The sequence below is a fragment of the Bos taurus genome, chromosome 1, assembly GCF_002263795.3.
Source record: "Bos taurus isolate L1 Dominette 01449 registration number 42190680 breed Hereford chromosome 1, ARS-UCD2.0, whole genome shotgun sequence".
Taxonomy (NCBI): Eukaryota; Metazoa; Chordata; class Mammalia; order Artiodactyla; family Bovidae; genus Bos; species Bos taurus.
In genome coordinates, this window is record NC_037328.1 from 125947054 (window position 1) to 125974820 (window position 27767).

The following is a 27767-nucleotide window of genomic DNA, read 5'->3' on the forward strand; positions in this document are numbered from 1 at the left end:
TAGAGGGGAATACAGACATTAAACAAGCAAGCAAGGGAAAAAAACATAAATATACACAACACAATACATGTAAAATCATAACAGACTAATATGGAGAAGTAAGCAAAGCCAGAAGGTTAAGAAAAGGGTACCAAGACAGAACAGGTGCTTGAACTAAGAGGCCTGAAGGAAGATAGCAGGTATGAAGGTTCCAGACAGAGAGGGAACAGTATGGACCAAGGTGTGATGCTGAGAGAAGCACAGTTTGGTGGAGAAGGTGGAAGAAGGTACAGTGTAGTTTAAACTTCAATGCAATACTAACCTCGATTTCACGGAGTTTAGCTCGTTTTTCCTCACTCATTTCAGAGTACTTAGAGAACTTGGACTCAGTCATTTCTTCTTTGATTGGATTAGAGTACAAATGATGTTCTTCAGATTTGGAACTCTGAGTATCTTCTTCATCTTCACTTTCTTCTTCTTGACTTTGGAAGTAAACAGAATACATTGTATGTCAAGGCAACAAGGAAAATAAAAGTTACATTTTAGAGTCTTGGCCTTTTTGATTTTTCATTGCCTTAGAGCTTAAGTAATGTTAACAGAACTAAGAGGACAATCATCATTAAAACATTCTGTACAAAATAATAGACAATTTTATAAAACTCTTATGTTTCCTCCACAGAAAAAATTTGTGCTTCAACATAATCACGCTTTTAAAAATTGCTTATGTTATTTTTATGCTTTTTTTCTGCCAGAAACCTTTGATGCAGCAGTTAAATGAAATGAATAATCAATCAATGATTTCGTATTCTTTGTAGTTCAGTAATTTTATGATGGTTAACGTTTAAAAAGCCAGATGTTTACCCTTCCTTCAGCAGAGTCTATAAACTAGAAAATACAAGAGTTTCAGTCAGTTTCTATGAAATAATCAACACAGCAGCAAAGGCCTTATCTATTAATAATTAACATATAACCCTAAGAATAAAACAATATATTAATTTTAAATATTAGCACATATTACTTCATGTCATAGTTGATTATGAAAGTTGGATTGGTATGTAAAATTAAAAGAAAATGAAAAACTAACTACCACAGCCAAGGGATACAAGGAAGAAAAATTCTCCTGTCTTCCAGAAGCAATCTAGTGGAAACAGACAAGCAACTATGACAAGCTGCTCATCATGGCCAGAATAGGATTAACAAGTCTTCTTCAATGTTCTTCAAATACAAAAAATGAAGTGACTTTAAAAAAAAGAAAAAAGTCGTATGCTCCAAGACTAGGCTTTGTGAGTGTTAAATTTTAAATCTGAGCAAAACAAGTGTTCCATGTACAAACTAATTCAGAAATGTTTATGTATACTGAAACAAAATTCCTCATAAAAAAATATGGTGATATGAACATGATTACCAGCATACCCTAGAAAACGTTATTTTCTCTTTAGTATTTGAACCCAATAAGCCCTTATATGTTGGTATTTGGATACTAACACTCTACCATGAATAAGGAGTCTTTTAGTGTATATTTACAACTATTTGTAACAATATAAAAACAATTATAACCATATTTATTCCAAATAAAATTTTAATTATTTTAGAACCTGATAAGACACACACTGAGAAAATTTTAAGCAAAGTAGATAACAATAAAGAGAGAATATACTGTTTGCCTTTTAATTTCTCATCTGCAGAATACTAATAAAATACTTTCAAACTTTATACTCTCAGAGCGCTACAAATCATTAGTAGCACATATAGGCATAACTCAATACAATACTTAGGTGAGGAAGAAAAACAGAAAAAAGTCAAAATCCAAGATTAAAAAAAAAAAAAAAAAAAACTTTTCTGAACTAAAATTTACATAATATTTCTTCTTAATTTGTCAGAAACTTGGGAGAAGGAAATGGCAATCCACTCCAGCACTCTTGCCTGGAAAATCCCATGGATGGAGGAGCCTGATAGGCTACAGTCCATGGGGTCACAGAGTTGGACACGACTGAGCAACTTCACTCACTTTTAAACACAGTTCTTAGCTAATTTTTCAGAACACAAGGATTTCTTGTCTTATGGTACAAAATAGTTCTACAAGTGCCTCACATGCTTTTAAGTGGTTAAACTGTGTGTGTGTGTGTGTGTGTGTAAGAACAGATGTTTACTGAAGGATTATTCTGGAAAGAGCCAGTCAGTAAAGATGCAAAACAGTTAATGAAATTGTGTGACGTATGAAGTGAAGAGTGCTTAACCAATTGTCTGTTATTGACAAACTCAAAAAAATTCAAAACAAATTTTTTTGCAATTCTAAATATTCCTTGATAAACTTCCTTGCACACTTATCTGAATACCTGCTTTCAACCAAGATGAATACAAGCAGATAAACATAGGGACTGACATGAAATAACAACACCCATGATAGTTCAATAAAAAAAAATAATGTGGGTTACAGAATAGTATGTAAAACATTATATAATTTATGCTTTAAATTTATGCATATTTTTATACAGAGGAAGAATCTAGGGAACTAGAAACTAAATACTAATCATATTACTTAAGACTTTTAAAATGAACTACACTACAGATGATGATTTAAAAAATATACACACTTTACAGTTATCATTTAAATTTTCTAAGGCTTGAGCAATCTGTTCTAAATGGCTTTGACTTTAGCTCTTATTTACCAGTTCTAGGTTCAGGTCTCACACCCAACGTGTCTTTTACTTTTAAAGAAATGGAAATTCAAGACTCTAAACCCATAAAGAATTCATTACAAATGAAATTAAATTACTATTTTGAACTTTTCTGCAAACTACTAGTGATATATACATACATATATTTAAACCAGTCTTCTGCCACAAATACAATAATTACTTGTCAAGAGCAGCTTCTTGGTAAAAAGGTATTTTTGGACTCAGCCACTAGAGAGCAGTAGTGAGGCGCAAGAAAATTTCAAGGAACGGAAAACAGAATTTTAAGTATTTTTTCCCTATTTTTCACTTTCATAAAGTTACTTTTGTTATTAAGACTTATTTGGAACTCTTAGGAAAAGTAAAAAATATATATTATACTCGTAGTGATCCGTGCTTCCCTGTATGAATGTATGATTACCATCAATACAAATGCATACGCATTTCAAACATTAACATAAATAACAAACTTACTGCAAAAAATTAGTATGCTTAGAAACAATACCACTTGAACAATACTTGAGTTCTGCAAAGGCTTTTCTACCCTTTATTTTCCTTGAATTAATTATTTTATAAGAACAGGTATTCATTTTAAAAAGCAGTGATCCTATCACAGTGAGAGATGTTAACTAATCATGGGATTGCAGACGTAAAGATGAAAACAAGTTGTACTGTTTTCAATTCCTCTACTTCTAAACAGACTCAGTCAGGTATTTCTGACAGCCAACAGCATCTATATTTTACAAATATGTTGTCATAATCATTGCTGACATGTTCTGATCACACTGTTTCTGCAAAGACACCACTGCAGACAAGTTTTCTTCATCATATCAAACTGTTTCCACAAATGCTTATCATATTTCCTTAAATTTAAATGCTAATAATACACATTTATTAGATCCATACAAATGCTCAAATTGTGCTGGGACACAAAGGGACTTTTCCTTTTGTTTACTCTTCCATTTGAAAACAAACAAACAAACAAAACCCCATAAACCTCTGCTTTGTGTTCTTGATGCCTTCTCTTTCCCTATTAAAAAAATAATTAACTTCCTTTGCATTGATTTTAAAAGGTGCCCAGTGTTACCAAAAAAACTACCAACATAAACTTGCAGAATTTGGGAGCAGGAATTCCTATTGCATTCAGTGCTAACCAGCAAAACTGAAAATTATAATAAATTTTCTATATGACGAAGGTAAGTGGTTTTTTCTTTTATTTTTTCTTAGTTCTTCTGGAGTGTGTACATTTAAATAACAAAAAGAATGGTCAGAATGCATTATTTTTCTTAGCAATGAGCATAACCTCCCCATTCACATTTTAAAAATCACCATTTTGTGGAGCCGAAAGAATCAAGATTTAAAACAAACACAGTTGACCATTTAGTAACTACAATGTGAGAATGTATAACCTAGCACAGAAAAATAAACTCAAAAGCAAAGTGAAACCAGATGCATCAAAACCAGAAAGTAAAAGCTCTTTACTCACTAGAAAAACAATGAAGAACTAAAAATGATCCTCTTAAAACAAGCTTTTTAAGAGTTAAGTTTTCCTCTTCCCTATTATTCAAGTACATCTCTTAATGAAAAAGAGAGTGTATATGCAATAAGAAACTGAATATATTCTAAACCTAGATTCTTACTTTTGATTTTCTTCTTCTTCTGATTCTTCATGCTGGTCAAATAACTCCCATTTAGAAGTTGTTACAGCTAAATAGAAGGAAAAACAGGATGTAATTCCATAAGGTAAATTAGCATTTTTGCAGCAGCACAGTAGAAGCCTAGCTTTAGAACTGAAAGGTTGTATTATAGAAGTTATCTACATTTATCTTTTCTTTGAATAGCCATTTCCATGTACTAAATCTATTTCCTTCCTCACACCTACACTATAATTTTATTCCAATTCAGGAAGTAACAAATAGCGCTGTCCTCCTTGTTTCTGTGTTAGATGCTAAGATTTGTTTCATTAGAACCTACAAAACACTAAATTAACAATTACACTAGGATACATGTCCAAGCAAGTATGAAAGGCAGGTCTAAACTGCATCTAATAAATCAATCACTATAGGAGACACAGTGATTTCGATTTTCTGAAACTGACCTCTAAATTTCCAAATAGGCATCCCACCTACATTTTCTACTGATTGGCTCAACCTGAAAGGTTTTCAATGATTTCTGATTACTCCAAGCATCCAAACTGAAGCATCTAAGAAAACTGTAACAGCAACTACACTGAAAACTTAGCCACTAGAAATATAAAATAGGGTAATACTGGGTCTTAAGGTTATAACATGTTTCAACATGTTATAAAACACAAAAGGAAAACTACACCTACACACACACACCAATGTTCAGTAAAATTTTAAGTACTCAATTTTCTAAAGATTTGCATTTACTGTACTTTAACTTACCCTGTGCTTCCAATTCAGATTCATCTACAGCTTCCCATTTTGATGGGGCAACTTTAAATATAGGCTCATTCTTCTTTGAATCTTCAGTTGCATCCACTAAGGAAGAAAAATGAGCCATCAACTCTGACTACTAGAGGATGACTTAAAGAGCTCATGAGTATTCGCTGTATTATTAAAAAGCAAAACTAAATAAGGTCACACACGGACTAATAATGCTAGTGTCAAGAATAACGGTTATGACTAATCCAACTCTCTGCATCTGAAGGCTAATTTTTAAATATCAATGTAAGTAAAAATAATATATATGTGTATATATAAAACACACAACCAGAACATACAGGTGGTTACTTCAAGCAAAGGGAGAAGTTGAGGAAGTAAAAAAAAACCCTTCAGTACCTTTATCTAATTATTTTTTTAAGTATAAAATTCATATTATTCAGTATTTTAACATACAATTCAAATGTACTGAAGAGGTACATTAGGTATACTTAATTCAATAAATGATTTCAGATAGCCAGAAAAATAAAGTATAAGTTAGGAAAACGAATAATAAAAACAGAATTGGAGAAAAGGGAACCCTCTTACACTGTTGGTGGGAATGCAAACTAGTACAGCCATTATGGAGAACAGTGGGGAGATTCCTTAAAAAACTGGAAATAGAACTGCCATATGAACCAGCAATCCCACCGCTGGGCATACACACCAAGGAAACCAGAATTGAAAGAGACACGTGTACCCCAATGTTCATCACAGCACTGTTTATAATAGCCAGGACATGGAAGCAACCTAGATGTCCATCAACAGACGAATGAATAAGAAAGCTGTGGTACATATACATCATGGAGTATTACTCAATCATTAAAAAGAATACATTTGAATCAGTTCTAATGAGGTGGATGAAGCTGGAGCCTATCATACACAGTGAAATAAGCCAGAAAGAAAAACACCAATACAGTATAATAACGCATATATAAGGAATTTAGAAAGATGATAACGATAACTCTGTATAAGAGACAGCAAAAGAGACACAGATATACAGAACAGTCTTTTGGACTCTGTGGGAGAGGGAGAGGGTGGGATGATTTGGGAGAAGGGCATTGAAACATGTATATTATCATATGTGAAATGAATCACCAGTCCAGGTTCGATGCATGATACAGGGTGCTCGGGGCTGGTACACTGGGATGACCTAGAGGGAGGGGATAGGGAGGAAAGTGGGAGGGGGGTTCAGGATGGGGAACACATGTACACCCATGGCGGATTCATGTCAATGTATGGCAAAACCAATACAATATTGTGAAGTAATTAGCCTAGAATTAAAATAAATAGATTTATATTAAAAAAAAAAAAAAAAACAGAATTGTTAAAACAAAGTACTTGGGATTATGCATACAACTGAACATAAGGTTGTGCCTCTAGTTTCCCAACAATTAAGACAGGAAAAACTTGCCAGTATTTTAAGAGGCTATCTCGCCCAAAAAAAAAAAAAACAAGTATGACCAGAAAGAATACGCTTTTCTTGGCATACTTAAATGTATTGCTGGGTATGTGAATTCTGAAAAGTCAAAAATAAAAGAAAGAAAAAAGTTAATTGACATCTTACTCAGAAATTATAACCTTCTTAAACATCAGCATGTGCAGAAATGAAGAGATTTGGAAACAAACTTACTAGCTAGATTTAATGACTTTGAAGTCTGAACTTACAAGGCACTCCATCAAGATCATCATCAAGGCTCTTTATAGGGACTCCATCAAGGTCATCAATAGGAGTAGCATCAATAGGAATTCCATCCACATCTTCTAGAGGGGCACCATCCAGCTCTTCCTCAATGGGGGCACCATCAAGGTCATCTGGTACATCCTATAAAAACATGTACTATTGTAATATGGGCTCGATAAAGGACAGAAATGATATGGACCTAACAGAAGCAGAAGATATTAAGAAGAGGTGGCAAGAATACACAGAATTGTACAAAAAAGAGCTTCACGACCAAGATAATCACGATGGTATGATCACTCACCTAGAGCCAGACATCCTGGAATGTGAAGTCAAGTGGGCCTTAGAAAGCATCACTGCGAACAAAGCTAGCGGAGGTGATGGAATTCCAGTTGAGCTATTTCAAATCCTGAGAGATGATGCTGTGAAAGTGCTGCACTCAATATGCCAGCACATTTGGAAAACTCAGCAGTGGCCACAGGACTGGAAAAGGTCAGTTTTCATTCCAATCCCAAAGAAAGGCAATACCAAGGAATGCTCAAACTACTGCACAATTGCACTCATCTCACACGCTAGTAAAGTAATGCTCAAAATTCTCCAAGCCAGGCTTCAGCAATACGTGAACCGTGAACTTCCAGATGTTCAAGCTGGTTTTAGAAAAGGCAGAGGAACCAGAGATCAAACTGCCAACATCCGCTGGATCATGGAAAAAGGAAAAGAGTTCCAGAAAAAACATCTACTTCTGCTTTACTGACTATGCCAAAGCCTTTGACTGTGTGGATCACAATAAACTATGGAAAACTCTGAAAGAGATGGGAATACCAGAACACCTGACCTGCCTCTTGAGAAACCTGCATGCAGGTCAGGAAGCAACAGTTAGAACTGGACATGGAACAACAGACTGGTTCCAAATAGGAAAAGGAGTACGGCAAGGCTGTATACTGTCACCCTGCTTATCTGACTTATATGCAGAGTACATCATGAGAAACGCTGGGCTGGAAGCAGCACAAGCTGGAATAAGGATTGCTGGGAGAAATATCAATAACCTCAGATATGCAGATGACACCACCCTTATGGCAGAAAGTGAAGAGGAACTAAAAAGCCTCTTGATGAAAGTGAAAGAGGACAGAGAAAAAGTTGGCTTAAAGCTCAACATTCAGAAAACGAAGATCATGGCATCTGGTCCCATCACTTCACGGGAAATAGATGGGAAAACAGTGGAAACAGTGTCAGACTTTATTTTTTTGGGCTCCAAAATCACTGCAGATGGTGAATGCAGCCATGAAATTAAAAGATGCTTACTCCTTGGAAGGAAAGTTATGACCAACCTAGATAGCATATTCAAAAGCAGAGACATTACTTTGCCAACAAGGGTCCATCTAGTCAAGGTCATGTATGGATGTGAGAGTTGGACTGTGAAGAAAGCTGAGCGCTGAAGAATTGATGCTTTTGAACTGTGGTGTTGGAGAAGACTCTTGAGAGTCCCTTGGACTGCAAGGAGATCCAACCAGTCCATTCTAAAGGAGATCAGTCCTGGGTATTCATTGGAAGGACTGATGCTAAAGCTGAAACTCCAATACTTTGGCCACCTCATGCGAAGAGTTGACTCACTGGAAAAGACCCTGATGCTGGGAGGGATTGGGGGCAGAAGAAGGGGACGACAGAGGATGACTGTAATATGTTCTTTTGCGTGCTGAAGTCTAAGGATACAATAATGAGTGAAAATGAGCTTTGGTCCCTTAGTCCCTCCTGTCATAGAGCTCAGGAGAACTTGAGGGGCGGAGAGGGCAGGGGAGTGGAGAAGGAGCCAGTCAATCAGATAATCACAACAGTGTAGGATGACTTACACAACAAAGAGATGCACTGTATTATTAGAATGTATAGTAAGTAGGTTCTACCTAAAGAGGTCAGAGAAGGCTCAATGAACTTATGCTCAAACTGAGATCTAAAGGGTCTGAGACAAGAGATGTTCCAAAAAGAGCAAAGAACATGTATAAAGGTCTACGGTAGGAGAAAACATTGATATTAACAAACTGAAACAGGACCATGCGGTTCAAGTGGGGAAGCAAATCAGGAGTATCTTGTAGAAGTGAAAGCGAAAACATGATAGATGGATCAGGATGGTGAAAATGAAGATGAAGGATTCAAGAACTATTGAGGAGGCTTAAAAAATAAACAAACCAGAACAGTGATGAACAGAATCTGCTACCACTGTGGTACACATCTTTTCAGGTATGTATTTACTTACATAGGTATCTTCAGTTTAACAAAATGAAACTGTGCTGCATATTTCGCTCTATTACTTGCTTTTTTTTTCTTTCTTCTACTAATATACAATAAATGTTTTCATGTCATCAAATAAAACACCAGTCATCAATTTTTACATAAGGATACAAAACAGAGAATTCCTGTTATATATAATTTCAACTCCTGGGCTCCAACAATTCCAGCAACAAATATCCACTATTTTGTGGTAAACAGTACATATTTTCCACAAAGAAATGTTAATCATATCTGTACCTCCAAAGCACCCCCAGAAATAAATTTTAAGATAATCAGACAAATACAGTGAATACCTACCTCTGCTTCCTTTTCTTCAATAATATTTACAAGTCCTAAGAAAATATTTTGTAGTTTGATCAAAAATGGTTCTGGATAAATTGCCCAATCTTCCCATGCTCTAAAGCAGGTCATTACCCGTTGCTAACAGGAAAAAGACAATGAATTATTATTCGGGACAATATGTATCAAACATCATCTCATGATAATGACCATCACAATTTGCTGAATTTCCATCACAATTTTCCTTTAAAGCAATATTCTTTTTAAAACTTAAGAAAAATAACTATCATTACAGTATTTTTTTATCATTACAATTATTTTTTTTAATCAGTTACCTCTCAATTAAAAGAGGAAAGATACTAAGAATAAATATAATAAAAAAAATCATAACTGCTTGCTCTTGGTCACCTAAGCTCAGGTTCCCTCCCAGAATGGTACACATTCTGGGAAACACTAGCCTAGAAACTAATGAAAGCTGGATACAAGTGTAGCCAAGTTCTGATCTGAATTCCTTTATGGTCTGATGAAATACTTCCTGAGTCCGATTAATACCTCTCTCTGGCCCATCCTCAAACTTTTCTATAATCTCTGTCTTATGGTCAAAATTTAAGATAAAAAAATTTTAATGGAGTTGTTTGTTTGAATCCCCTAAATGGTGGAGTCATTGGGAATCTTCCCAAGCTAAAAATTTCCTTAATGAGTGTTCTGCCCATGGAAGTATATCTATTTTTTTAACTATAAGTAAGGTATTTTGTTTGGCTTTTCTTAACGTTGGTCTATAACTTCAGAGTTTATAAAAAAAAATTAATTGCTGAATATACTTTCTAAACATAACTAAAATGTATATTTCTAATCCAGCCAAATTATATATACTACTACAAAACAAGTGATCTTCTGAGTGTTTTTTGTGAAAAAACTAATATTTTATTAAGATGTTTAAAAATAAACCAGATACCCAAAACACTACACATATTTTAAAATTTCAGACTTTTTCCGATACTGAAGGTAAAATGGTGGTAAATTCTAAACCAATAATTTCTGAAACACCTAAGTTACGTCTTACAGTCGTCTTACATACTCTTAGCTCTCCAATGTGGTTCCCAGCCCCCATGTCCCATTTAAAACACTAGGGCAAAATTAACCAAACAATAAACGTACCTTAAAGTTTTCAGACTGTAAATGGCCTTGAATTGTACGATAGGTAGCATTGAGGTCTGAAAATATCTGACACAACTTTGTTTCAAAACTGAAATTCAAATAATACATTACTTTAACTATTATTCTGAATTTTTCTTCTGCAAAAGCCCCCAAAGAGTCTTAAGAACGAGTTCCCTTGATTAACAAGGAATTTTACATCTCGGTTACTTTGGGCCATCTAGTCCAACCTCTTTGTTCCATAAAATAGGGAACAGAAAAGTTAAGCAACTTGTTCAAGGCAGAAAAAGGAATAGCAGAGCCAAGATTAGGGCTGATATCTCCAAATTTCCCTTCAGAGCCAGTTCTTCAAAGCTTCCCTGATTCATAAAATAAACACCAAAAAGGAAATGTCGGGAACTGAGCAAGAGTTTTACTATACTCTTTTCTGAGCATCTTACCCTTAAATATTTTATTTTAGGCATATCACCTTACATCACTATACTTACAATTTTCTATAATAGGAAGCATTGGCAACTTTGGCTGAAGAGTTGTATAAAACATCAGAAACCAAATATAATCTGGCAATCTAGAATACCAAAAGATAGCATAAAATGGATTAAAACTGAAAACCAACAGCAAATAATGTAGCTAACAAAAACTCCACATTGAATTTTTTGAATCAACAGCATAAGGACAATGTTTAGCTATAACTTAATTATAACTAAATAGAAGAATTTTAAGAAATTCTGTATCACCACAACCATGACTTTAGCAGGAATAAAAGTTGTAATTCATTTACATTTCAACCTGTTGATATTTTGTGTCAATTAACCTACATTTCCCAGGCAGAAGGAAAACAAAACTACATGGGAAAGATTTCTTCAGTTAAGTTCTTGATTCAAAAATGAAACCAATTTCAATCAAAGCAGAAGTCAGTTATTACCTCTTTTTCTTAATTAAATGTTCCATAAAGAAAAATCATTCCTGTACCTTTTTGGGAAGGGGTGTCTTTAAGATGGACAAGGACTCAGTAATGCAATCCACGATTTCTTCAGCAGCTTCAGCATTATTAAGACAGAAAACCATTGCATCTCCAATATCATTTTTCCTTGGAGTTAACCCCCGCAGAATTTCTTCTAATTTGTCTCTCTGTCTGAATACAAATTTTTTTTAGCTTGTAAGTATTTATAGACAAATTTTAAATACCATTACCATTTCTGCTCACAAACTAATTTCTTTAAAACCCACTCAGGTAAAATTCTGAAGGCTAAACTGTGTTAAGTCTGATTTGCGTTACATACTCCAAATGTGTTACATTTTTTTAAGAACTTATATGGGGAAGAACACTTTTCCAGGAACAAATAAATTACTTACTTCAGTGACTTTCAGTTTACAAATTAAGTAAATTAAAATTACAGTCATTTTTTTTCAAAAGTTCTTGAGAACATCACAGTTCTATTACCCTATTACACTGAAAAAGAACCTTCATGCTCTTCACTTTCCTTTGAAGTCTGTTACTTTAGCATGTCTGCATAGGATTAGGACAGGCTAAAGCGAGGGTTAACAAACTTTTCCTGTACAGGATCAGACAGTAAATATTGAGGCTTTGAAGGCCAAACAGTCACTCAACTCTGCTGCTCTAACACCAGAGGAACCACAGACTACAAGTAAAAGAACGGATATGGCTGTGTTTAAATAAAACAGGAGGCATCCAGATTTAGCCTATCTATGGGCTTAAATATATGCAGATCCCTGGGCAAAAGTGATGGTGAACATACATCTTTAGAACCAAATATACTCTCAAATACTACAGTTCTCTATTATCAATGCTCTTATGAACAATGCACCAATGCAACTATTAATAGCTTTAAGACTTATAGGCTAACACAATGAAGCATATAGTTATACAAGCTAAGTATCATTTTAGCCTTTTTTTCCCCCCAAATCAGGGATACAGAATTTCCTTTGAACATTTCAATAGTTAAATTTGTTTCTGCTTCTTAAACCAAGGTAACTGCACTGTAGCAGTGCTGAAAACTAACAATAACATGTTTCCATGGTGGCCGCACACAGCACTTCTTAGAGCAGCTTTTTGCATAGTCATCCATCTCACTTCACTAAGTCATACAATAATTTTCCCTCTTTATGCTGCACTCAGAGAAGCAACAATTCTAAGGGCCCTGAGATAACTTCTGTATGAATATAAAGTATTCCACTGCTAAACTGCCATCACTTAAGAGATCATCATCAATTTTTATCAGTAAGAAGAGGTCAAGTTCAGCAAGACACACATTTACACTTTGCCAAGATGTTTAAACGGCTTCCCTGGTGGCTCAGAGGTTAAAGCGTCTGCCTGGAATGCGGGAGACCCAGGTTCGATCTCTGGGTAGGGAAGATCCCCTGGAGAAGGAAACGGCAACCCACTCCAGTGCTCTTGGCTGGAGAATCCCATGAAGGGAGGAACCTGGTAGGCTACAGTCCATAGGGTCACAAAGAGTTGGATACAACTGAGCGACTTCACTTCAAGATGTTTAAAATGAAAATGCATATGTTAAGACATGCACTATTTAAAACAGTCACAAAATTTTAAAGACCATTTTAAGGTTAACACATCCTACTCCATTAATTAAAGTGACCATTAAATCATCTTTTCTGAAAATAAAACAAGGAAAAAAAAATCTTACTCTTCCTTAAGTGCTCCCTTTTTACTTGGCTCCTCTACAAAAGCTTCTGTTTCCTGCTCTTCTGACATCCCATGCAGATATGGATTTAATGGTGGTGGCCTCCAAAAAGATCCATTTTTGAACATACGAAAATCTTCCGTCCGCCACTTAGTTGGTGAATCTCCCTAATAAGTGCCAAGAATGCTATTAGAGAGATCCAATACCTCAGATTCAAAATTAACAAGGTAACTGATTATATACATGCCTGGAGAATAGAATAAAGCTTCCACCTATAGTAAACATGGGCTGGTGTCTGGTTTTCAAATAAGAATCTAAAACAAAAACAAACAAAAAAATTAAACATCACTTTTTTTTAATGCAGAAGTGCCTTCAAGTAAATAAAAACAAATGAGAAATTTTATTTGCCTATTTAGTTCTAAATAAAATCAAAAGCAAAGATCCCTGAAAAGAAATCCTCACCCTCACTCCAAACTGTCTTTTGACTGACATTAACACTCAGAAGGTATATACGCATCATGCTGAGTCTTACGATTAGTTTTATTGAACACCCCTAAGTCAGGGACTGTGTCTGGCAATGGAGAAGTCTTCCCAAGATGTAATTTCAAAAGCAGCAGTTTTTAAATTACTTAACTGTGAATGAATGTGTTAGATATCATAACTATCCAGAAGGTAAGTAGTTTTCTATAAACCTCATTTATTCTACCATATCTTGCTTATGACTCTTCCAGTGAAAAACAAAATGAAAAGTATTTTCCTCCAAGAAAATGCTAAAAACAATGCTAACTAACACCTGTGGCCATAATACAACTCTGGTCAATAATGTGTTAAAACTACCCTCTCACCCCATTACAAAAATAACCTCATACTTTCAGGACTTTATTCTTGGAATATTTTTGAAGTATTTTAGAAAAGTACATCTGAGGATAAACAGAATGTGGTGTGTGTGTGTGTATGTTCATCCAAAGATGAACCCTGAAGACATATGCTAAGTGAAATTAAGTCAGTTTCAAAAGTACAAACAAGGTATGATCCCACTCAGAAGAAGTACTTAGAGTATTCAAAGAGATAGAAAGTAGAAACATGGTTGCCAGAGGCTGAGGGACCAAAGGAATGGAGTTACTGTTTAAGGGGTACAGAGTTTCAGGTATGAAAGACTGCCACTGAACTGTACATGTAGAAACAGTAAATTACATGGGTATACTACATGCAAATTTTACCACAATTAAAAAAAAATGCACACCTGAACATAGGATTGTTGATCTCTCTGTTCATAATCATAGCTTCAAACATTGGCCCTTCACGTACAACAAACTCTATCATTCGATGTATCAGGGCGAGCAAATTCCTACAACAACAACACAGTTAAAGAAAATGGATTCAGACCTACCACTATATAAAACTACACTTGACCTAAGTTACTATAATTGTGCAGAAAAAGATTGTCCTGCTGACTAGTACAGAATTTATACCAAGAAAGTAACCTGGAGCATATGTTAATATACCTTGTGCATTAAGAGGGAGCAGGGTAATGGGGATAAGGGAGTGGGAGATAAGGGGAGGGGGGGTGGGAGACCACAACACAGCTTCATAGCAATAAAGATTTCAATTTCTAAATGCCACTCAACTTTATTTTTCAAATGCAAAACATTAAATTATGAACCACAACTAACTGGAAAGCTGCAAATATATAAAATCAGTAACTCAGAGCTTATATGTTATCATAACCATCTAAAAACTTACACACTATCTCAGTTTTAAAAGAAAACATTCCTAAGCCAAGCACTTTTCTGGTGATATTGAAATGTTATAGACATGACTATAGTTTGTAAAAATGCAAAACTAACAAGTTTAAGGCCTGATTTAAAGGAAAAAATCCATCCAAATCCTGTGTTTTTCTGGTACACATATAGCAGATGGAGTTTTTATTGAATCTGACCTTTAATGAGGCAACATCCCTTTGTATCACACTTCAAACTAGTTCACAGTTTATGACATGTATAATTCTGTCTGTGTGTTATGAATCAATAAAGCAATTATATTGCCAAAGCCTTAAACAAATGGAGTCCTCTTTCCAAAATATTTCAAAATACGGGACATGATGATATTCCCTTCCCATTTTTCATAACAATTACTTCCCAATATTTAAGCCAAAAATAAATATATGTAACTTTTTAGTTGTCGTTTTGTTGACTGGGTTTATAGAAAGTCTTTATTTTAAGAATCTGATACTTTATGAGACTCCAAACACAATTTCAGACATTGATTACAATTCCAGGCAAAAATAATTCAGTTTATTACAGCTACTTCTGATTTCTCATTTTATTAGTTGCCACCATATAAAGTCGGCAAATAGCAATTGGGAAAAGCAAAAGGATATTGGCTCTTGGTACAAGGCACACACTAAATTACACCTTTAGCATTCTCAGCTCAAATTAAAAGTTCATATAACTGCCAGAATATAAATTAAATATATAGTTATAGACTAAGGCATTTTTTGCTCTGTAAAGCCCTGCTTCAGAGTACATGAACAATAAAATAATTTATCTCATAGTAATTATACTTATTTTCTCAGGCAAACCTACTTAAGTGGACATTAAAATCTCTATGTAATGAAAAAAATGAATTTTTTTGACCTCTTAAAAAAGGTCAAAAAAATCACATGGAGGCTTAATAAGTGTTTAACACAGGGGGAACTATATATTAAAACTATTAATTCAACCTCATATTGTTAAAACCCCAAAAGCATCACTTAATTTTAAATCTAAAATTTATTTCTTTCACAAATGCTACTACCTGCTCTGCAAATATGCATTTCTTGACATCCAAATGAGAATGTATTCTCAGCATCCATACAGCTAATGAGTGTTTTAAAGGAATGGAGGTAATGCAATGTAAAGTACTGATTCAGTCCCAAAGCTCCCACTGGTATGCATCAAATTAAACTGAATTTTGTGTATCATATGACTAGGTGGGCAAATACTACACATCCAGAAACTTCTATGAATTGTCAAAAGCAACTTGCATATTAAAGATAGATGAAAAATGGTTTAGCAAGTTTAAAACAAAGGATTCATTGTAATGGTGAGTCAAGACTTTACAGCAAAATGTATACTCAAAATCTTATTTAGAAATAAGCTGAGCCACATGTAAAACTAATACTGGATATATACTTTCTGAGTGCTGCAAATACACTTCCCTGTGAGTTCTTTACCAGTGGGGGAAAAAACCCACTATAGTTTTAAACAGGCTTGTAACTGATAAATCTATTCTTAGAAAGTATAAAGTTTAAAAGAAGTTCTAAAGTGCTTCATGATTATTTAAAATCAAAATCTGACAATTAGTTGTTGCTAACTTAAATTCAAGATTCTTAAAGAATTGTAATCACTTATCCTTAAGGATTATGTGCTTATTTTTAAAAGGGTGACTTTTCTATCAGAATGAAACAGTGTAGTACAAAAAGATGATATAAGTGCATTATTTTATTTTAAAATGGTAATTATCTTATTCTGGGCAACAACAACAAAAAAACAAAAATTGTCTCTCAGTTATAATAAAACCACATTTACTGGAGTCGATCGTACCAATGTCTGGTCAAAAACTGTATACTTTCCCAATCCATCCCATGATGTTTTCCTGGTCCCCCGCTGCCGCAGACAGTTCAGCTGGTGTTGCTCACCAAGGCCAATGTCAAAGAGAATTTGGTATTCTTTTGTGTTCATTTATTATTCAACCAGTGTTGTGTTCCTGTGTTTGGGAAAAGGCTTAGCTTGACTGAGCAAGAGCATACCTAGAGCATGAATTCTTCTGCTTTAACATTATGTTGAAAAAGAAAAAAAGGAAGAAAGGAAAATAAAAGAATTCCAAAAACTTTTGTTATTAAGAAAAAATTCTAGTTATGTCCAGTGTTCATAAAAACAAAAGAAATTCCTTCTTAAAATCATTTAGGAAAAAAATACAGCTACGCTTTCAGTAAAGAAAACTCAAACTAAGGTTGTACATTAAACACAGACAATTCAGAACCAAGAAAAAATAACAGATCGGGTCAAAATGTAACATTACCTAAAATTTAAGATATATTTAAAACACCTATTTTCCCATCACAGTAGTCTAGTGTTATTAGACCAGCAACTCCAGATTAAATCTATTAAACACATTCTATGTGCTAAAGCTATAAAATTTCCTACATTGGTAACAATAAAAACAAAAAAAGATAATGACATAAAATTGCAAAGTGTACTAAAGTTGATTGAGCTTCACATATCCCCCCAAAAAGTACTGGGAAGGAACCATTGCTCAGTCAAGATACTACCTTTTCCTCAACACTATTTTTTTTTTTAAATTCAGAAGGGGATATTGTCTATATTTAGATCAGTAATAATAAAGAAAAACATGTACCTTTCTGTTGGGATAACCACTTTGACTATGGCTTGCGACAGAGTCTGTATATGAAGTCACATCAGATAATAAACATAGAATATGTGAGTATTGTTAACAAGTAACAAGCAAAAATATACATATGCATTGAAAATACTACACAACTAATCACAAGTTTTGCAGGCAATCACTGCATCTGAAGTAATTATACACTAAGCAATTACATAAATGCAGATGGATGTTTTCAGTGAACAATAAACGTTCACCAAATGCAAAGAATCAGAACATTCCTGCCAGAATGCACATCAATGCACTGAAATAGGTACTACACTGCGAATTATCAGATAAAGATTTTAATTTGTGAAATAATTAACTGTTTGCCTCTAGCCATACAGTTTGCTACTTTGTTCCCAAGCCTTTAAAACCAGCCCTGTCATTTTTAAGTGTAATTAATTCATAACAGAACCAACAAATTCTTATAATTTGAAATTAAGTTGGTTTTATGATTAATAAAAAGAAAATACTCACCCTTTGCTTTTAATAGAGTAAACTTTTTAAAAATCACATATGCTCTCAAATATTCTAATACCTCAGATCTTGAGAAGTTATTAGCTAGTTGCCATCCAAACAATTTAACTATTTAACTCCTAGAGTCTTTCTAATTGAAAAGGCACTTAACCAATACAAAGTATCACTTTCTCAAAATAAATTTAGATACTACACTTAAGCAAACCTGGATACAACAGAGGACAAAGAAAACAAAACAACAACAAAAAAAACTTAATAAGAGGTCAAAAAAGGAATGGTGGCCACAAATAAAAATATGATCTATTATCCCAGTACAGGGTTTCCATGGGCTAAGGCAGGGAACACATCTAAGTTATTTCTTTTTCTTTAACAGTTGCCAAACAGAATTACACACACATTTTCTATAAAATTGTTGAAAAGAAATACTACCACAGATTTAGTATTTACAAATTAGATGCGGCCCTATGTACATTTTTAAAATTACCTTCTCAAAATCCTCCTTGTTTTTAGGTGGTGGTAACATGGGAGCATTGGGGTTTTTTAACCGCTCTCTAGGCTGCGCATTAAAAGGCAGTCCTGATGGAGGTGGGGGAAGCGTATGTTCCATCATGGAAGGCGGAATGTATATTGGATGTGGAGGAATAGGCACAGCTTTACCCCAACCTAACTTCATTTCAAAAGACATAATCATCTTTCCTAAAAGAAAGAAAAGAAAAGTCACATTGGTAACTCTCAAAAAATCTCTAGTGATATGAATTAATTTCCACATTTAACCTTCACACTTCTGGTTCATTTTCCCCCTAGAGTTTTGATACTTTTCAAATCCAAAACAATGTCTAAATTCTATGATGGACTTCCTTACCATTTAAATTTTTTAAAGCTCTTTCAGCATCTCTTCTGTTCATAAAGGCCACAAAGCCACAATTTCTCTCTCTTGCCCTTTCTTCATCAGTTCTAGGCCACATAATTTTCACACTGGCTAATGGGCCAAATCTTCCAAATTCTTGGCACAACATTTCTTCATTCATCTATTAAAAGGCATAAGATATTTTTAGTATGCAAAGAGAAAATAATTCTATACAATGGAAAGCAAAGTAATTTTGCAAGATAAGAAGAAAACTATCAATGCTACAATTTTCCATCCAAGTACTAGGACCTCTGCAAGGGAAAAATTCTGCCTTCATTGGCATTCACAAATCTTTTCATACCAGAAACATTGTTTTACGTAAGTGGCCAGGTAAAGACACTGAGAGGCTGGAGAAATCAAAAACACACCTTTACCTTCACTCTTCCTCCTTTTGAGAGTCTGCATCTAAAATAAGCTACAGCAATGATTTGTTTTACAACAGTGATTTGTTCAGCATTTACCAACATTTTTCAGGCAGCAATAATAATCATACTTAAATCAAGGAGGAAATATTTGTTGGCAATGAAAGTAATAAAAGAGCCGGTTACTTTTTTCTTTTCCAGCACCCAGCTACCAGTGTAATCAAGAAAAGACAAAACGGAAAATGGTAAATATGCAATGAGGTCCAAAACATGTATTAAAGATACTATGCACAACCACCACTAGATTCAGTTAAGAACATAGCAGGGGAAAGAATTAAAATATAAAAGGCGGCAGAAATATTATTTTGCTATTATGGAGACAAAAAATGAAAAAAGGAAATCCATAAGGAGGCAGGCTATATATCAGAAGGAGACAGTCTAAAAAGAATACTGTCCACCACTGGTCATATCCTGATTTGATAAATAAAATCAGCACTTAGGAAAACATTTCAAAATCAGAGTACAGTCCAGCTATAAAAAGAGGAGACAAGTCCTCAAGAATTATAACAAGAAAATTTGGCCCACATCACTAAGGCTCAATTTCACAAGATAATTTCAGTTCCTACCTAGTTCTACCAAATCTGCTTATTTCACATTCTTGACTTCATCTTTTTTTTTAATGTTGATTGACAAAGCAGTTTTCCAACAAAAGCATACAATATACGAGCCAATATTCATCTTACTTTCCTAGTATTACCTGTGGATTAATGTTTCCAAGGTATAAATTAGTAGTGCTTGGATCGCCTACATCATGTGAGCCAGGTGCATAATCATCAAGAACTATGACAAAGAGGAAAAAAATTATAACCTGCAAAATACAAAGTTTGGACAATTTCTACGAATTAAAAAAGCAAGAAACTATATTACCACCAGATGATCGATTTCTTCTTGAAGGCGCGTCCACTTTAAAAGAAGAAAAAGAGAACAATTCTTAGTTTTTAGAATAGTTCATCACAAATATAAACATTAAAATAAATGTCACTTACTAGAACGACGCTGACCATCAGAATCTGACTGTGGAGGTTCAAATCGACTTAACCTGCCTTTTGTTTTATGTCTCTCGTCACGCTCTTCTTGAATTCTGTTGAAAATATATATAATCACTAATAATGAGCCAAAATTTGGTTGTTCACATTTGATAATCCAGAACTTATCCAGATGTCACCTTCAAATAACTTCAAAATATTTGTGTGACACACTGACAACCAAGACTAGAAGTGTCCCTCAGCTACAAATCACGAGCAAATTTCTGATGTATCGTATAAGCAAAAGAATACAAAGCCCACTTTTAAGATGAAAAGGAAATTCAACACGAAAAACACTTAAATTTGTTCTTTCTTGGCTAAGATAGACCACTCCTCACCCCTATCTCACTGACTATATTGTTTCCACTGCAAACAGGACTCCGGACATTAGTTAAATTCAACTTAATTGAATCCATATAATGCAAGCAATCTAGATGCTGCACAAAATGCTAATTTACTGTCAAGTATACCCCACAAAATATCTAAAACAGCTTTATGTAAGCCAGTTAGTAAAAACAAACTGGTAGACTACATTCTTCGCACCTGCATCTATAAGAATCAGCTCAAAATACCTATGAGAGCCATTCTCAACACTATAAAACTTACTGTTTCAATTCTTCTTTGAAGAGTTCCAAATTGCTTTTTTTCTTTTCTTTCTCCCCTTTCTTCAGTGGCTATGAAGGATATGATAAGTTATACTTTAAACAAAACTAATGGTTTGACAATCAGATCACTTTAAATATACTTTTATTTTTGTGCCAATTATGATCTAATTATTTAAATTAAAAAGAAAGAATGCTTCTGTTACCACTGAACTGTCTGTCCTTCCTGTTCTCTAAAACTAAGAATTTAACAAATTATTAAAACAACAAGCAGAAGTCTTAAAGTAAAGGAGACACCAACTTTATCCTCCCCTTAAATAAAGTCTATGATTGTTAGGCCAGAATACTGCCGGAGGAGCACTGGAGGAAAAACTAATAACCATAAAGTAACTGAAATGTCATGTAAATAACTGCCGCGAACAACTACCAGAAATATGCACTCTCAAAACAATCACCTTGGAGGAAATTAACTACTGAAACAAACAGCAACACTGCTGGAATTTCTCTCTTAAAACTGCTTCCAAAAATGCTTTTGGGATCCTTATTTTAAAAGATCCTTATTTAAAATCCTTATTATCTTATTTTGGGATGCTTGATTCAATGAGGAAAAATAGTCTTTTTAACAAAAGGAGGTAGGTAAACTGAATATCCAAACACAAAAAAGAATGAAATTGGACCTTTACCTCATTCCATATACAAAAATTAAATGGTTCACAGACCTCAATATAACAACCAAAACTATAAAACTCTTAGGAAAACATAGTGAATCATCATGAGCCTGAACTAGGCAACAGTTTCTTAGATATGACACCAAGAGAAACAAAAGAAAACAACTGATGTATTGAACATCATCAAAATTATAAAATTTTGTTCTTCAAAGGACACAATCAGAAAAGGACAAAAAAAAACCCAAAGGAAGAAAACAACATAGTTGGTAAGAGACCTGATTCCAAAAGCTGTAAAAATCTCTTAGAACTCAACAATAAAGAAAGTGAAAGTGAAGTCACTCAGTCGTGCCCGACTCTCTGCGACCCCATGGACCGGAGCCTGCACCAAGCTCCTCCGTCCATGGGATTTTCAAGGCAAGAAGTAATGGAGTGGGTTGCCATTTCCTTCTCCGGGGAATCTTCCCAACCCAGGGATCGAACCCAGGTCTCTCACATTGTAGACAGACACTTACCGTCTGAGCCACCAGGGAACAATAAAAAGACAACTCAATTAAAAATGTGCCAAGGATCTGAAAAGACATTTCTCTAAAGAAGACTACAAATGGATAAGAAATAAAAAGATACTCAACATCACTAGACAAGTGCAAATCAAACTGTAATTAGGTACAACTTCACATCGACTAAAATGACTAAAATAAATTTTAGCAAGTGGTGATACAATTTCACTAGGAATATATATTAAGAGAAAAAACATATATGTCTACAGAAGACTATACATGAATGTTTTCAGAAGTATACTCATAATAGCCAAAAAGTGGAAACAACCCAAATGTCTGTCAAGATGGATAAACAATACACAGCATTATCCATAAAATGGAATATGATTCAACCATAAAGAGTTGAAATCAGTAAATGTACTAATGGCGGTTGCCAAAGGCTGGGGATGACTAAAAGTATAAAGTTTCCTTTAGGGATAATAAAAATGTTTTGAAATTAGAGATTAGTGATTGTTGTACAACTGTCAATATACTTTAAAAAACACTTTATACTTCTAAAGGGTCAATTTTATGATATGTGAATTAAATAAAACTGTTTTTTAATTGCTTTCAGAGTCGGATAGGAAAAACCAGTTTTACTATTCAGTATAACCACATTTTCTCATCAAATCTGGCTCCTAATGATAAGACCCACATCTACCTACCATCCTCCAAGAAAAGTTTCACTCAAAAAATAAAAGATTTTCTAACCCTAAGAATATATAAAGGAAAATGTCACTAGTTCTGATAGTAATTATCAGATTACTTGGAACATTACCAAACATGTCCCAAGCAACAGACACATTGTTGGAGTATACAGTCTTCCAAATAATTGATATCACGCATGCTGATGTATTTAAACACCCAGTTCAGGATTGCTTAAAAAGACAATCCCATTATTTCACATTTATACCTAAAATATAGTTAACTTTTAACTTGCAACATACTATGAGTAACAGCGAAGGTTAACTGCTCAATGAATGTATAGAGTGTCATCTGTGTGTCCCAATTTGTTATCTCATATAGTAAGATTAAGCATCAAAACTCAGTATCTACTCCCAAAAGAATTAAAAACAAGAAACCAAAGTCCTGCTTACAGTGGAAGTACAGAAAATATTATTGGCAGTGCCATCCCTGAACCTAAAGGGTCACTTACTTAAGTATGACTTACAGGTTTTTTGGTTTCTATCACAAGAAGAGATGGTGGTCTTTCGTTGGATGACTGATTTGGGGGATTTTTTTGATCTGCAAATCTTGAAGATGGCTTATAGATTTTACCTCTTTTTTCATCTGTTTCATGTTCTTCTGAAATTTAAAATACTAAGTTTCAAAACTACTTTCACATTACATGGATTTTCTTCACCCACTATTTTTATTGAAAATAAACAAAAATTAGTAAATGCTTTTTAGTACTAAGACAGATGACCTGTGACTAAATATGATAATTCAAATACTATTACCTTATTCTCAAAAATACTAGTTTAATCATTTTATAGTAAAACTATAAAATATGTAAAATGGTACAGGTAGTTTCTCAAAAGGTTAAACAAATAGTTACCAAATGACCAGAAATTCCACTCCTCGGACTATAAAGTAGAACTATAAAATACATTTTTTCATATGTTTACAAAGATTTTTGCCCTCTTGAAACTTGAAAGGTACTATGTATTTTAAAAACTTTCCTGGCTCCAGTTTCTCATTAATCCTTATTTGGCTATTTATTTTACTAATAAGTAGCACCACCAGAGGGCGCTGATAGAAAGGAAAATGAAACTGAAAAGCAACCAAACTTTTTTCATCATTACCTACAGTCATTCAACCAAGACTTTTTAGGTTTGCTCAAGGACTGTAACATTCACACTAACCTTTTGCTGCATTAACAACACCTCCGCGCACAAACGTTTTCACTTTATTACCATCACTTCCTTCAAAAGCAGCAAGAAATTCCTCATAAATCTCAGCAGCTGCCTTTTCATCCTCCTAAATACACATGAAAATATTAATATCATTTGATATAAACATTATTGTATACAGGGTGAAACTCATCAAGGAATAATGTAAACAGAATCTCTCCCTCCAATGGGGAAAGCAGTTATTAAGCACTCCTATTAGGCAATAATACCTAATCCTTAGTAGATACTAATTAACACTGAAATTAAGAAGGACTTTGCTCCTCTACCAATAATCTGTGGAACAAAAAAAAAGGATCCACTAAATAAATGTGTTTAGAGACAACTCAAGGGTGCAACTATATGACAACTGACTACACAGACTATATTATTCTATTAATGTTTATGACAATTATAAGGCACAACAATTTAATTCAGTAAATATAAACATTTCCGTCACAAACCACCAAAGACATAAATAATTAGAAGTCTAAAGAAGCTTCAAACAGTTTGCATTAAATATCTCCAGAGAGTGTGCATTAAAGAAAAAACCTTCAGTAGAACCCTGACAATTTAACTATTCTAAATGTCCCTAAAACATGTGACTTGAAGGTCAAATAGAGCAGAACAGAAAATACAGAAATAAATCCAACAGAATTGGAAAATTTTGTGTTGTTGTTGTTTAGTCGCTAAGTCATGTCCAACTCCTGTGACCACACAGACTATAGCCCACCAGAGCCCTCCTCTGTCCATGCAATTTCCCAGGCTAAGAACACTGGAGTGGGTTGCCATTTCCTTCTTTAGGGGATCTTCCCAACCCAGGGACTGAATCCGCATCTCAGGCATGGCAGACGGATTCTTTACCACTGAGGAACCAGGGAAGCCCATGTGGAAATTCAGTATTCAACAACTTGATAGCTATTTAAAAGAAATAATAAAAATGAGCCAATTCTTCACATCATACACTAGGAGAAATTGCAAATGAATAAGATTTAATTTTTTAAAATGTAGATATGAGAAAAAAAGATGAGGAAATTCCTTTGTAAGTTTGGAATAAAAAAACAAAACTGAAAAACCAGAAATCAGAAGACTGATAGTAAATCTGCCCATGACTTGTTTCTGCGTGGAAAAAAAACACCAGAATCAAAATAAAAAGGCAATCCATAAACTGAGGGAAAAGCCCTGTACCTTGTGTCACACCCAAGTGTTACAATATACTTAAACAAGAATTTCTAAATACAGATATCCTTCTAAGAGAAATACTGGTTTAGATATAAGCAGACAGTAAACATAAGAAAAGTTGTTCAACCTTACTTATAAGAGAAATGCAAATTTAAAACTACCTTGAGATTCCATTTTTCACTTACTAGATTGGCAAAACTCCTTCAAAAATATCCTGTTGGCAAAGCTATGGGGAAACAATCTCTCAAACATTGTTTATAGGGATACAAAATGGACTCGCCCATATAGAGAGCAATTTAACACCATCTAGCATAACTATGGAGAAGGCAATGGCACCCCACTCCAGTACTCTTGCCTGGAGAATCCCATGGACGGAGGAGCCTGGTAGCCTGCAGTCCATGGGGTCACTAGGAGTCGGACACGACTGAGCGACTTCACTTTTACTTTTCACTTTCATGCACCGGAGAAGGAAATGGCAACCCACTCCAGTGTTCTTGCCTGGAGAATCCCAGGGACGGGGGAGCCTTGTGGGCTGCCGTCTCTGGGGTCGCACAGAGTCGGACACGACTGAAGCAACTTAGCAGCAGCAGCAGCAGCAGCAGCATAACTATAATTATACATTTACCATTCAATGCAGTAATCTCACTTACAGGAATATATCCTAAAAGTATACTAGGAGTAAACCCAAATGCAAAACACTATCCCTGACTGCACTACTGGAAACAACAAAAGACCAAAACATTAATTCCCTCAATAGGGATTGCAGCGAATGTAGGATTTTAGTAAGTAACTATCACATATCTATATAGCTTCAATAAAGAACAAGCAACGCTTCAATATACTTGCAGTAATCTCTGAGATACAATGTTAAGAAAAAAGCAGAGTGAAGGAAAGGGTACTATATAAAGTAAAACACTGTTCATCTAAAATAAAGCAGGCACAACATACATTTATACACACTTGCTTACACAAGAAGAATAGACCAGAAAATAACCAAAACTGTCACACAGAAGAGAGGAAATGATGAAGGGGGAAGGCATAAAGCTGGACCTTCACTGAATACATCTTGTGTTACAGACTTAACTTGGGGTAGGAGCTGAGAATACCCTGGAAATCAAGAATTTTTGAAAAACATTTCTCTACTGTCCATACACTTAAAGCCTCCTTAGGTACATTTAACTGACAGAGATAACTAAAAATACATTCTAAGCATTACCTTCTTCTTTAATTCTTCTTGCTCCTTCTTACTCAAAGTTCGCTTAGCTGTACTCATTTTTCCAATACTGAATGCTTTAAGCTTGTTTTCTAGAAGAGGCTGTGAAAAGGTAAAAAGCACACACCTTTACATACACATTCTCAATGTTATCTATAACCCTGAGGTTATTAACAAGTTAATTGAGTTAATAACATACAAAAGTCATTTTTAAATAAAAATAAAACACAAAGAGACACTAAGGCTTATAACACATTCAACCTACTTGTTGGTAAAAAGAATAAAAGCACTTGAGGAGGGCAAGTATATATGTTTCTGGGCAAAAGAAGCAGTGATAGAAAACAGACATTCAAATAGGGAGGAAGAACATATATTTCCATGGTTGAATAGCAGGAATCATTACCATCTAGAACCCCCAATTCAGGTGCAAAAATCACATCACTTCCTTTTATAATTCAGCAAATTACTCCATTCTTCATCAACAAGACTGATATTTATGAACACAATTTCATTTTCATTGCTGGGAAAATACCACATACTATGTTCTAGGTTTCAGGCAAGTATACAGTTACCAATTAATTTTGAATGAAACACAGTATTTTAATGAAGTCTTCATTTATGTTAAATTAGAAGCAATTTCCTTCTGAAATATGGTGTGAATAAACTGTAGACTCTTAATTGTTCTATCATTCATTTGAATGTTAATTTTGATTCATAAAGTTTTAAAAGAGAGGAATGTTTATTAAATACAGCCTAAATATTAACCTGCAATTGAAATCTGAATATTCCTCTCTCACCTACCAAAATGAGACTGACTTATAAGACTATCAGTCCCCCAGTTATTAAACAGGCCTGCTTTTGGTGAGAGACAGAATGGAAAGGTAATACTGCATTAATACCTTAAAATGACATTTAAATCCCTCTGAAAAGTTAAAAGCAGTTCATAACTCAAAAGTCACTACTGATTTTATGAACAGATTTCAAAGTGAATTTTTTTCCAAAATAGAAAGGAAAATGTTTGGCCATCATTCAGCACCTTTGGTTTCAACTTCTTTGGTTTAAACAAATGGTAAAATTACACATAAATTCAATGAAAAACAAATTTTTCCACAACAAAATTTTTGTCCTCAATTTTATTTATATCTTAGGAGCTAAATTTAGACACCTAAAAGAGAAATGGTTAAGGAAATCATGGAATATTTACTCAAAAAATATAATGATTCATTAAAAAGTTTGCTTATAGAATTCTTCCTAGAATT

At 34.2% G+C, this 27767-nt stretch overlaps 1 protein-coding gene and 1 non-coding gene across 7 annotated transcripts in view; one reads left to right on the forward strand and one right to left on the reverse strand.

Moving 5' to 3' along the window:
* Positions 1 to 27767, reverse strand: part of U2SURP (U2 snRNP associated SURP domain containing) — a 53375-nt gene that overhangs the window by 13819 nt on the left and 11789 nt on the right. For 2 of the 6 annotated variants that reach the window (XM_024996014.2, XM_005201897.5), the window contains exons 4-24: positions 26512 to 26610; positions 24090 to 24204; positions 23396 to 23529; positions 21025 to 21092; positions 20380 to 20474; positions 20264 to 20296; positions 20091 to 20173; positions 18927 to 19092; positions 18549 to 18760; positions 17558 to 17601; positions 14403 to 14507; positions 13407 to 13473; positions 13163 to 13326; positions 11469 to 11631; positions 10985 to 11064; positions 10500 to 10587; positions 9360 to 9482; positions 6767 to 6923; positions 5063 to 5158; positions 4295 to 4361; positions 302 to 461 (exon numbers count right to left, since the gene is read on the reverse strand). In XM_024996014.2, the coding sequence (XP_024851782.1) occupies positions 302 to 461; positions 4295 to 4361; positions 5063 to 5158; positions 6767 to 6923; positions 9360 to 9482; positions 10500 to 10587; positions 10985 to 11064; positions 11469 to 11631; positions 13163 to 13326; positions 13407 to 13473; positions 14403 to 14507; positions 17558 to 17601; positions 18549 to 18760; positions 18927 to 19092; positions 20091 to 20173; positions 20264 to 20296; positions 20380 to 20474; positions 21025 to 21092; positions 23396 to 23529; positions 24090 to 24204; positions 26512 to 26610 (2319 nt within the window). Of the gene's footprint in view, positions 1 to 301; positions 462 to 4294; positions 4362 to 5062; positions 5159 to 6766; positions 6924 to 9359; positions 9483 to 10499; positions 10588 to 10984; positions 11065 to 11468; positions 11632 to 13162; positions 13327 to 13406; positions 13474 to 14402; positions 14508 to 17557; positions 17602 to 18548; positions 18761 to 18926; positions 19093 to 20090; positions 20174 to 20260; positions 20297 to 20379; positions 20475 to 21024; positions 21093 to 23395; positions 23530 to 24089; positions 24205 to 26511; positions 26611 to 27767 lie in introns of those variants that run through there. The other 4 variants (XM_005201898.5, XM_002685036.6, XM_059888926.1 and 1 more) reach the window with 3 other exon arrangements.
* On the forward strand, positions 12801 to 12872 carry TRNAS-GGA (transfer RNA serine (anticodon GGA)). The gene has a single exon. It is a non-coding gene; the product is annotated as a tRNA-Ser (tRNA).